Below are 12,539 nucleotides of genomic sequence, written 5' to 3' on the forward strand. Positions count from 1 at the left end.
GAGTCTTAACTGAAAAGAACAAAAACTGAAGAGAACAGAGGGGTGGGGGGGGGAATATGGCTGAAATAGGTAATGGGGATTAAGAAGTGCACTTGTTAAAAAAAAAAAAAAAGGAGTGCACTTGTTGTGATGAGTACCAGGTATTGTATGTAAGTGCTGAATCACTAAATTGTATGCCTGAAACTAATATTACACATATGTTAACTGGAATTTAAATAAAAACTTTTTAAAAATTTAAAATTTTTAAATTTTTAAAAATGAAACAATTGAATAAACAAAGTAACTTCTGGCTTTGTTCTTTTAAGTAGACAAGAGTTGCACAATTGAATCATCTTCTACTGGGTGACATTAAGAAATGAGGGTGAGGACGCCTGGGTGGCTCAGTTGGTTAAGCGACTGCCTTCGGCTCAGGTCATGATCCTGGAGTCCCTGGATCGAGTCCCGCATCGGGCTCCCTGCTCGGCAGGGAGTCTGCTTCTCCCTCTGACCCTCCCCCCTCTCATGTGCTCTCTCTCATTCTCTCTCAAATAAATAAATAAAATCTTTAAAAAAAAAAAAAAGAAAAAGAAATGAGGGTGAGGCTGCATGCACTAGGATTGATGCCAGTTTCAGAAAATGGAATTAGAAGTGAGAACAATGCCAAGGTAAACAAGCCATCTTTTACTTACAGCTGACACGTGCTGCAAGAGACACATGACATCTATCATGTCTGCAAGGATGAGGAGTCTGGTAACTGCAGCCAACAAGGCACGGGCAGCTTGAACCACAGCCTCCCTTTTGGGGAGATAACAGGGATCATCTGCAAATCTCTCAGCTGATACTTTCAGAGCTTCACCTGAAAAACACAACCCAAAATAATATACTTTAAGTTTCAGCTATACCAGTTTAAGCATTTATCATCCTAATTCCAAGTACATTCCATGACTAAGCATAATATTAAAATAGTGTCTGTTGACATTAGAATACTGTCTCTTAATAAACAATGAAGTTTAAAATTGACACTTGTTTTTAATAAATGCTCTGGAGTTTAAGAAGCATGGTAACATTTTCCTGCAAGAGAACTGTGCTCAATTGACTAGCAACATCTAGTAAAATTGCTGTCAACTTCTGCATTTGCTGAATCTCATTTGTTGTAAAAGTTTCATTACTACAACTTCAGTTGGAAACAATCTTGTTTATAAAAATAAGGTAAATCTTCATTGAGTTACTTTCCAAGTCAGTGTTAGAAAAGAACAGGACAGGAACTCTCTGATAAAAGTTTAACATAGGCAGATTTATCCTAAACTGTCAATATAATAACCTACATCATGAACTTAGTCACAGAAATTATATATCATAGTACATAACTGTTAGAAAAATATGCCTAAAATTTTTAAGATTTTTCATTGAAAATACATCTTAAGATAAAAACAATGTGTACTCATTCATTTTTAAAAGTTCACAGTTCAAAGAGTCCAAGATGGCAGAGGAGTGAGAGACCTTAGTTTCTTCTGGTCCAAGGAATTCAGCTAGATAGGTATCAAACCATTCTGAACACCTGCAAACTCAACCAGAGGTCTAAGAAAAGAATACCTGCAACTCTACAAATAGAAAAGACACACTAGACATACAACCACTTTCTGAAAGAATGACAAGATGGAAAAACTCAGCTCAAAAAAGAGAACAAGAGGCAGTACTGACTGCCAGGGACCTAATCAGTTTGATATAAGATTTCCAGAATAATGATTATAAAGATACTAGCTGGGGTTGAAAAAAATACTAAAAAGACACTAGAGAATCCCTTTCTGGAGAAATAAAAGAACTAAAATCTAAACAACTGAAATCAAAAAGGCTATTAAGGAGATGCAATCAAAAATGGAGGCTCTAACTGCTAGAATAAATTAGGCAGAAGAGAGAATTAGTGGTATAGAAGACCAAATGATGGAGAATAAAGAAGCTGAGAAAAAGAGAGCTAAACAACTACTAGATCACGAGGGGAGAATTCAAGAGATAACTGATACTATAAAGCAAAACAATATTAGAACAATTGGGATCCCAGAAAAAGAGGGGGGGGCAGAAGGTATATTGGAGCAAATTATAACAGAGAACTTTCCTAAGCTGGGGAAGGAAACAGACAATCAAGTCGAGGAGCCACAGAGAGCCCACCTCAAAATCAATAAAAATAGGTCAACACCCCGACATATAATAGTGAAACTTGCAAATCTCAGAGACAAAGAAAATCCTGAAAGTAGCTTGGGACAAGAAGTCCTTAACCTGCAAGCGTAGAATCATTAGACTGGCAGTAGACCTATCTACAGCCTGGGCAGGCCAGAAAGGACTGGCATGATAAATTCAGGGTGCTAAATGAGAAAAATATGCAGCCAAGATTATTTCATCCAGCTAGGATGTCATTCAAAATAGGAGAGATAAAAAGCTTCCAGGACAAACAGAAACCAAAAGAATTTGTGATCACTAAATCAGCCCTGCAAGAAATACTAAAGGGGATCCTTTAAGTGAAGGGAGAGCCCAAAAGTAACATAGACTGGAAAGGAACAGAGACAACATACAAAAACAGTGACTTTATGGTAATACAAAGGCACTAAATTCATATCTTTTAATAATTACTCAATGTAAATGGGCTAAATGCCCCAATCAAAAGACACATGGTATCAGACTGGATGAAAAAGCAAAACCCATCGATATGCTTCCTGGAAGAGACTCATTTTAGACCCAAATATACCTCCAAATTTAAAGTGAGGGGGTGGAAAACCATTTATCATGCTAATGGACATCAAAAGAAAGCTGGGCAACTCTTATATCAGACAAATTAGATTTTAAACCAAAGACCGTAATAAGAGATGAGGAAGGAGAGGAAGGATACTATATCACAATTAAAGGGTCTGTCCAACAAGAAGATCTAACAACTGTAAATATTTCTGCCCCTAACATGGGAACAGCCAATTATATAAACCAATTAATAACAAAATTAAATAAACAGATCAATAATAATACAATAATAATCGGGGATTTTAACACCCCACTCACTTCAATGGACAGATCATCTAAGCAGAAGATCAATAAGCAAACAAGGCTTTGAATGACACACTGGACCAGATGGATGTCACAGAAATATTCAGGGTATTCCATCCTAAAGCAACAGAATACACTTTCTTCTTGAATGCACAGGGAACAGTCTCCAGAATAGATCACATATTGGATCACAAATCAGGTCTCCTATGTTTATATGTATAAATTTATATATGTAGATTTATATGTATGTTTTAATGTATTTTATAAATATATTCACATATTCATATATATTAATATATAAAGAAAGATTTTCTGTCATAAGAAAAGAGACACTTCCTATGTTATAAATGGAACATACAGTAGATATAGGTATAGATCCTTTTCACAAATATTATCATACTATAAAAACTTTCTACAATTTGTTTCTTCACTTATCAATTTATTTTCTTTTCACATTGGCATATAAATGACCAGGAAACATTAAAGTATTCACAGTAATTAGCCATGTGGGTTCTGATGCTGTTCTGCTTCAGTATCTGTCCTACAATCTCAGACAAGTCACTTTACTTCTTTATATTTTCCCTGGTAAATGGAGCTAATAATAACAATACCTATGAAAATTAAATAAGACGAGCTTAGTAAAGACTTGATTAGCTGTTGTCATTCTTTTAATTATTTTTAATACTTGAATAAAGTTACATCTTATTGATCTACTATAATTTATTTTACTAGGCCTCTATTAAACACATAGATCATTTCCAAATTTTTCCTATTTGAAACAGTACTGCAAAGATTGACACATATCTTTGCATACATGAACAAACTTAGTTGGAGGATAAATTCTTAAAAGTAGAACTGCTGGGGTGCCTGGGTGGCTCAGTCGGTTAAGCAGTTGCCTTCAGCTCAGGTCATGATCCCAGGGTCTTGGGATCAAGCCCCACATCAGGCTCCCTGCTCAGTGAGAGCCTGCTTCTCCCTCTCCCTCTGCCAGCCACTCTGCCTACTTATGCACTCTGTCTCTCTGTCAAGCAAATAAATAAAATATTTTTTTTAAAAAAAGTAGAACTGTTAAGTCCAGAGGCAAATGAATTTTAAGTTTTGATACATATTGCCAAAAAATTCTCCAAAACACAGCCATCTCACCAACAATATATTAAAGGGCCTGTCTTATCTACTCTACTCCATGAATATTTTAGTTTTTATTTATTCATGAACTTTACCATAATAAAAATGAAATGAATTATTTTTATTAAATATAACAAAGAATAGTGTTCCTTATAATGGACAAAGCCTGTGAAGAGGGTCTGAGACTGTCTCAACAATATATCATATTTAGTTCTCTTAGCAATATCAAGTTAGGAAGTCAGACTATTAAGTCAGACACTTAAGATCAAATTCTTATTTGCCTCTTCTAGCTCTGAGACCTTGGATGCTTAAATACTTACAGTGTCCTCCTCTAAAGAAAAGGGATAAAAATATTACTTATCTCACAGTGTTTCTGGGATGATTAAATGAGATATAATTCATAATACATATTTAGCACCATATCTGAATATGGAAAGCAGTCAACAAATAGCTGTTATTTCTCAGGAAATTTCTAGTAGGTAAATTTTTAAGTGTGGAAGTTTCCCTTCCATTTCTATTTTGGGTAACAGTTTCAGAGGAATAGGTATTAACTCTTCTTTATATGTTTGGTAGAATTCCCCTGGGCTGCCATATGGCCCTGGACTTTTGTTTGTTGGGAGATTTTTGATTACTGATATAACGTCTTTGCTGGTTATGGGTCTATTCAAATTTTCTGTTTCTTCCTGTTTCGGTTTTGGTAGTTTATATATTTCTAGGAATTTATCCATTTCTTCCAGATTGCCTAATTTGTCGGCATATAGTTGCTCATAATCTTCTATTGTTTATATTTCTGTAGTGTTGATTGTGATCTCTCCTCTTTTATTCATGATTGTATTTATTTGGGTCCTTTCTCTTTTCTTTTTGATAAGTCTGGCTATGGGTTTATCAATTTTATTAATTCCTTCAAAGAACCAAATCCTAGGTTCATTGATCTGTTCTACTGGGGTTTTTTTTCTATATCATTTATTTCTGCTCTAATCTTTATTATTTCCATTCTTCTGCTGGCTGTAGGCTTTATTTGCTGTTCCTTTTCTAGCTCCTTTAGGTTTAATGTCAGGTTGTGTATTTGATACTTTTCTTGCTTCTTGATGTAGGACTGTACTTCCCTCTTTAGACCAGCCTATCTTCAACTCTAAATCAAAAGACTAATGAGAGTCACACCAGTCAGAATTGGCTAAAACAACACAAGAAATAACAGATGTTGGCGAGGATGCAGAGAAAGTGGAATCCTCTTACACTGCTAGTGGGAATGTTGGTGGGAGTGCAATCACTCTGGAAAATAGTATGGAGGTTCCTCAAAGTTAAAAATAGAACTACCCCATGATCCAACAATAGCACTACTAGGTATTTACCCAAAGGATACAAAAATACTAATTCAAAGAAATACATGCACCCCGATGTTTATAGCAGCATTATCAACAATAGCCAAATTATGGAAAGAACCCAAACGTCCATGGACTGATGAATGGATACGGAAGAGGTGGAAGGGAGGAGATAAGATGCAGAGCAGTAAGGGGACCCTAGGCTTCCCTCAGCCCTTGAACACAGCTAGAGCAACATCAAATCATTTTGAACAACTAGAAAATCAATCTGAGGGCTAAGAAAACAATCTGCACAATTGGTGGAAGAGAAAGTAGCAGATGCGAGGTTCAAGAGATGTGAACTGGGGAAGAGAAAAGCCACGGTGCCACAGAGAGGAGGGATCCCTTTGTGTAGAGAGAAGTCAAGGAAAGAGGGAGAGAGCAAGAGCAAGAGCAACAAGTAGGGTTTGTACAAGAGAGATAAACCTAGACATAATGACCAGATGGAGTAATTCTCCCCAAAAGAAAGATCAAGAAATAACAACCAGGGATTTGCTCAAAACAGATATAAGCAACATATCTGAATAAGAATTTAGAACAAAAGTCATAAGAATACTAGCTTGGCTAAAAAGAAGCATAGGAGACACCAGAAAAACCCTGGCTGCAGAGATAAAATACTTAAAAACTAGTCAGGCTGAAATAAAAAGTGCTATAACTGAGATGCAAAACCACCCGGATATAATCACAATGAGGATGGAAGAAACAGAGGAATGAATAGGTGCTATAGAAGATAAAATTATAGAAAATAATGAAGGGGAAAAGGAAGAAAGAAAACTATTAGATCACAAATAGAGACTTAGGGAACTCATTGATTCCACAAAGCACAATAATATCCATATCATAGGAGTCCCAGAAGAAGAAGAGTAAGAAAAAGTGACAGAAGGTATATTTGAACAAATTGTAACTGAGAATTTCCCTAATCTGGGGAAGGAAACAGGCATTCAAGTCCAAGAGACACAGAGAACTCCCCTCAAAATCAACAAACACAGGTCAACACAAAGACATATCACGGTGAAATTTGCAAAATACAAAGATAAAGAGAGAATTATGAAAGCAGCTAGGGACAAAAGGTCCTTAACCTACAAGGGTAGAAACCTAAGGTTAGCAGCAGACCTGTCCACAGAAATTTGGCAAGTCAGAAGAGAGTAACATGGTATATTCAACGTGCTAAATGGGAAAAAATATGGAGGCAAGAATACTATATCCAACAAGGCTGTCATTCAGAATAGGAGGAGAGAGGGGTGCCTGGGTAGATCAGTCAGTTAAGCATCTGACTTTGGCTCAGGTCATGATCTCAGGGTCCTGGGATTGAGCCCCACATGGGGCTCCTTGCTCATGGGGAGTCTGCTTCTCCCTCTTCCTCTGCCCCTCCCCTCACGTGCATGCACGTGCACTCTCTCTCTCTCTAATAAGTAAAATCTTTAAAAACATAAATTGTTATTTTAAAAAAAGAATAGAAGGAGTGATAAAGAGTTCCAAAACAAGCAAAAACTAAAGGAGTTTATGAACACCAAACTAGCTCTGCAAGAAATATTAGGGGGGACCCTATGAGTGGGAAAGAGAGACCAAAAGCAACAAAAACTGGAAAGGAACAGAGATAATCTATAGAACAGCAAATTTATAGGTAGTACAATAGCACTAAAATCATGTCTATCAAAAATTATTCTGAGTGTAAATGGACTAAGTGCTCCAATCAAAAGACACAGGGTATCAGAATGGATAAAAAAACAAGACCCATCAATATGCTACTTATAAGAGATGCATTTTAGACCCAAACACACCTCCAGATTGAAAGGGAGGGGGTGAAGAACCATCGATCATGCTAATGGACATCAAAAGAAAGCCTGAGTTGATGGACATTGGGGAGGGTGTGTGTTGTGGTGAGTGCTGTGTATTGTGTAAAACTGATGAATCACAGACCTGCACCCCCGAAACAAATACATTATATGTTAATAAGAAAATATATATATAATAAATAAGTAAATAAGTTCCAGCTGCTTAAAAAAAGAAGAAAGCCTAAGTAGCTGTACTTATATAAGACAAACTAGACTTTAAACCAAAGACTAATAAGAGATGAAGAAAGGCAGTATATCATAATAAAAGGGTTTACCCAACAAAAAGATCTAACAATTATAAATATTTATGGCCCAAATCGGGAGGACCCAAATATATAAATCAATTAATAACTACCATAAAGACACTCATTGATAATAATACAGTAATAGTAAGGGACTTCAACACCCCACTTACAACAATGGACAGATCATCTGAGCAGATCAATAAGGAAACAATGGCTTTGAATGATACACTGGACCAGATGGACTTAACAGATATATTCAGAGCATTTCATCCTAAAGCAGCTGAACACACATTCTTTTTGACTGCATGTGGATCATTCCCCAGAATAGATCACACACTGGGTCACAAATCAGCCCTCAACAAGTATAAAAAGATTGAGATCATACCATTTATATTTTCAGACCACAATGCTATGAAACTTGATGTCAACCACAAGAAAAAATTTGGAAAACCACAAGAAAAAATTTGGAAAACCACAAATAAATGGAGATTAATGAACATCCTATTAAGGAATGAATGGGTTAACCAAGAAATTAAAAAAGAAATAAAGACAACACATGGAAGCAAATGAAAATGAAAATACAACTGTTCAAAATCTTTGGGATGCAGCAAAAGCAGTCCTAAGAGGAAAGTATATAGCAATACAAGCCTTTCTGAAGGAACAAGAAAGGTCTCAAATACACAACCTAACCCTACACCTAGAGGAGCTGGAGAAAGAACAGCAAATAAAGCCTAAACCCAGCAGGAGAAGAGAAATAGTAAAGATGAGAGCAGAAATCAATGAAATAGAAACCAAAAGAACAGTAGAACAGATCAATGAAACTAGGAGCTGGTTCTTTGAAAGAATTAACAAAATTGATAAGCCCCTTACTGGACTTATCAAAGAGAAAAGAGAAAGGACCCAAATAAATAAAATCATAAATGAAAGAGGAGAGATCACAACCAACACCACAGAAATACAAACAATTATAAGAGAATATTATATGCCAACAAATTGGGCAATCTGGAAGGAACGCATTCCTGGAAACATATAAACTACCAAAACTGAAGCAGGAAGAAACAAAATTTGAATAGATCCATAACTATCAAAGACATTGCATCAGTCATCTCCCAACAAACAAAAGTCCAGGACCATATGTCTTCCCAGGGGAATTCTACCAAACACTGAAGAAGAATTAATACCTATTCTTTTGAAGATTTTCCAAAAAATAGAAATGGAAGGAAAACTTCCACACTCATTCTATGAGGCCAGCACTACCTTGATTCTAAAACCAAAGACCCCACTAAATAGGAGAATTACAGACCAATATCCATGATGAACATAGATCCAAAAATTCTCAACAAAATACTAGCAAATCTAATCCAACAGTACATTAAAAGGATTATTCACCACAGTCAAGTGGTATTTATTCCAGGCCTGCAGGAGTGGTTCAGTATTTACAAATCAATCAACGCAATATACCACATTAATAAAAGAAAGTATAAGAACCATATGATCCTCTCAATAGATACAGAAAAAGCATTTGACAAAATACAGCATCCTTTCTTGATAAAACCCCTCAAGAAAGTAGGGATAGAAGGAACATACCTCAGCATCATAAAGGACATATATGAAAGACCCACAGGTCTGCTTCTCCCTCTCCCACTCCCCCTGCTTGTGTTCCCTCTCTCACTGTGTCTCTCTCTGTCAAATAAATAAATAAAAATCTTTATGTGTAAAAAAAAAAAAAAGACCCACAGATAATACCATCCTCAATGGGGAAAAACAGAGCTTTTCCCCTAAGGTCAGGAACATGGGGATGCCCACTATCACCACTGATGTTTAACATAGTACTGGAAGTCCTAGGCTCAGCAATCAGACAACAAAAAGAAATAAAGGCATCCAAATTGGCAAGGAAGAAGTCAAACTTTCACTCTTCACGGACAACATGATACTCCATATAGAAAACCTGAAAGACTCCACCAAAAAACTTCTAGAACAGATACATGAATTCAGCAAAGTTGCAGAATACAAAATTAATGTACAGAAATCTGTTGCATTACTATACACCATTAATGAAGCAGCAGAAAGGGAAATCAAGGAATTGATCCCATTTACAATTACACCAAGCCCACAGGATACCTGGAATAAACCTACCCAAAGAGGCAAACTATCTGTACACTAAATATGTAAATGAACATTATTCAACTTTCCTTAAGAAACATATGTTGTTCCCTATATAATACAGCTCCATCCTAGGCATCCAAGATATAGAGATTGATGCAATGAAATTTTGCAGCCCAGTAATTTCACAAATGAGAGCTAACAAACACTGATACAATCTAAGCAGGGCTCAAGCAGAGACCTGTACAAAGTACTAAGAGGCATAGAGAAGGACCCACCTTAGCCTGAGGTGTCAGAAGACGCAGAGAGAAATGTTCAAGGTAAGAGCAACATGTTCCAGCTATTTATTATCAAACATAGCTGGTTTATATAATTTAGCCATTTCACTGTCAAATTGTCTTGTATCAGGAAAAAATTGGCTATTTTCCTAATAGAAAAAAAGTACAAATCCCTATTACTTTACATATGTTATAAAGTCTACACATGAGGAGTCTATTCTTTAGAAATATCATTCCCAATCTTTTAATCCTTTTACTCTGAAGTTTAATGAATAGGAAATTTCAACTTTAAAATACATACAAATAAAGAACTATATCTTTCCTTCAAGAAATCCCACTTCATAAAAGCAACTTGCTAAAGCTCTTGAAAATACCCCAAGAACTTGGTTCAGGTTTTTAATCTTCAAAAAAAAAATGAGTTATGAAATGCCTGCTTGAATAGTGTACTGAAGTATATATAAAGATATATACAGGTATATCTTGTACATATGTAAGTGTAATATGTGAAAACATCTGAATATACAAAAATCTGATATATAAAAAGTTTATATGATCATATAAATAAACTCCAGAAGTAAAAAAAGAAAAGTTATTGGCTTTATAAATAGACACATTACAAAATATTCTTCACTTCATAAAAGATACTTGCATGGTTCTTTTAAATAGCAAGTTCCTTTGCCAGATTCAAAAGTACAACTACACTTTCTAAAACTGATTGTATTGATTATAAACTTCAAAACCAAGAAAACGCTGTATAAGCAAAACATCCAGAGGAGAAAGGGGAACAACCAAAATGAAAAGGAGCAAACACGAAAGATCGAATTTCCTCCAACTTTTATAATGAACATTATATTTATTATTCAATTAAGATTTCTAGTATATGTGTCTGGCTACCCTTCTGTGTTTTAATATACCATACCATGTAACATGCAGTAATGTGTATTAATTGATTCAATATATAATACCATACTCCAGTATAATGGAGTTCCCAGGCTAAGACTGGGCACTAGGGGTTTGGTTTTATTTGTTTTTAATTGGGAAATAGCCGGGGTGCCTGGGTGGCTCAGTCGTTAAGCGTCTGCCTTCGGCTCAGGTCATGATCTCAGGGTCCTGGGATCGAGCCCCGCTGATCCCTGCTCGGCAGGAGGCCTGCTTCTCCCTCTCCACTCCCCCTGCTTGTGTTCCCTCTCTCGCTGTATCTCTCTCTGTCAAATAAATAATCTTTAAAAAAAAAAAAAAATTGGGAAACAGCCATTTGAATTTAAAAACTCCTAAAAGGTAGGAGGCTGAATTTAACTGTGGAGCAGATAGATTTTTTTTTTTTTTGGCAGAGAAAAGAGGATGACTTCAACTAGGTCCTAAACTTACACAGATTTTTTTCTCTAAAAAAAAAAACAGGGGCGCCTGGGTGGCTCAGTCGTTAAGCGTCTGCCTTCGGCTCAGGTCATGATCCCAGGGTCCTGGGATCAAGCCCTGCATTGGGCTCCCTGCTCAGCGGGAAGCCTGCTTCTCCCTCTCCCACTCCCCCTGCTTGTGTTCCCTCTCTCGCTGTCTCTCTCTCTGTTGAAAAATAAATAAAATCTTAAAAAAAAAAAAAAAGACCTTGTTTACAATGTTTGAGAGTTTTTACTGCAAGGGGCAAAAGTGTTTTGTATATCAAAGGAAAACCTTATCGTGGCAGAGCCAAAGGCCAAAATGCTAGCCACTGCTGTGTGGACTCAAGCTTGAAAGCTACAAGAATATCAGCAGCAGCTACAAGGACATCAGCAAGACCTATGGACTCAGAATATAGCTGCATACAGTAGCCACTGTAAAATACTGGCTGTGTTTTATTTCCCTTTCATTATCTCCAAACTCCCAGTAAAGTCTTACTACAAGGTATAATTTGGTTCCAGCCAAAGCAGAGTAACTAAACCAGATTTCTTTCCCACCTGAAATGGACAAAATAGATGAAAGAACAGTTGTGAAGGCACTGGGCATCCAGCAATAAAGGACAGCAATCTTTGAAAAATGGGAAGCAAGCAACATGAGCCCTTTGATAGCCCTTGCTTATTGCCTTGAGAGACTTTCCAGGCCACAGACAGGAAGGGAAAATTAAGACAGCCTGACAAACTCTCTGAGCTGAAGAGACAGAACTAAAGGTCCACAGAGATTATGGCAGCTAAAGTACACAGAACAGAGAATAAGAAAGAAGAGAGATATACAGAGAGAACTCCAAAGATTTGCAGAAGCCCCCTCTTGAGTATTCAGCTGAATACTAATCAATGCATACATGGGAAGAAACTATCTAAGGCTAGGAAAAAAAGCTATTGAAAAGGATTTAAGGTAACTAGTTGGCACTCACACAGCGCTGGAAATAGTGTTTGTTCCCACCACCAGAATGGAAAACTTGATGACTTATGGGATACGGGGTAGAGTACATAGAAGAGCCTTGCCTCAATAGCAGGGAATAATTAGCCCTAGACTGAGCATTGCCCCAGTACCCCCTAACAAAGGAATTCAGAGAAAGCAGAATTTCTACCCTCAAGGCATTAATCATACATCAGAGCATAGCTGTGGCCAGCTAATGGCAACAGGAGGACA

General features: G+C 36.6%; 1 protein-coding gene across 1 annotated transcript in view; it reads right to left on the reverse strand.

Annotated features, from left to right (window-relative positions):
- LOC118017833 (catenin alpha-3-like) overlaps positions 1-12,539 on the reverse strand; it is a 1,833,615-nt gene that overhangs the window by 1,635,720 nt on the left and 185,356 nt on the right. The window contains exon 5 of the mRNA XM_035016112.1: positions 669-835. Within this exon, the coding sequence (XP_034872003.1) occupies positions 669-835 (167 nt within the window). The remainder of the gene's footprint in view (positions 1-668; positions 836-12,539) is intronic.

Source organism: Mirounga leonina, unplaced genomic scaffold (assembly GCF_011800145.1).
Source record: "Mirounga leonina isolate KUSES-001 unplaced genomic scaffold, KU_Mleo_1.0 Mir_106, whole genome shotgun sequence".
Taxonomy (NCBI): Eukaryota; Metazoa; Chordata; class Mammalia; order Carnivora; family Phocidae; genus Mirounga; species Mirounga leonina.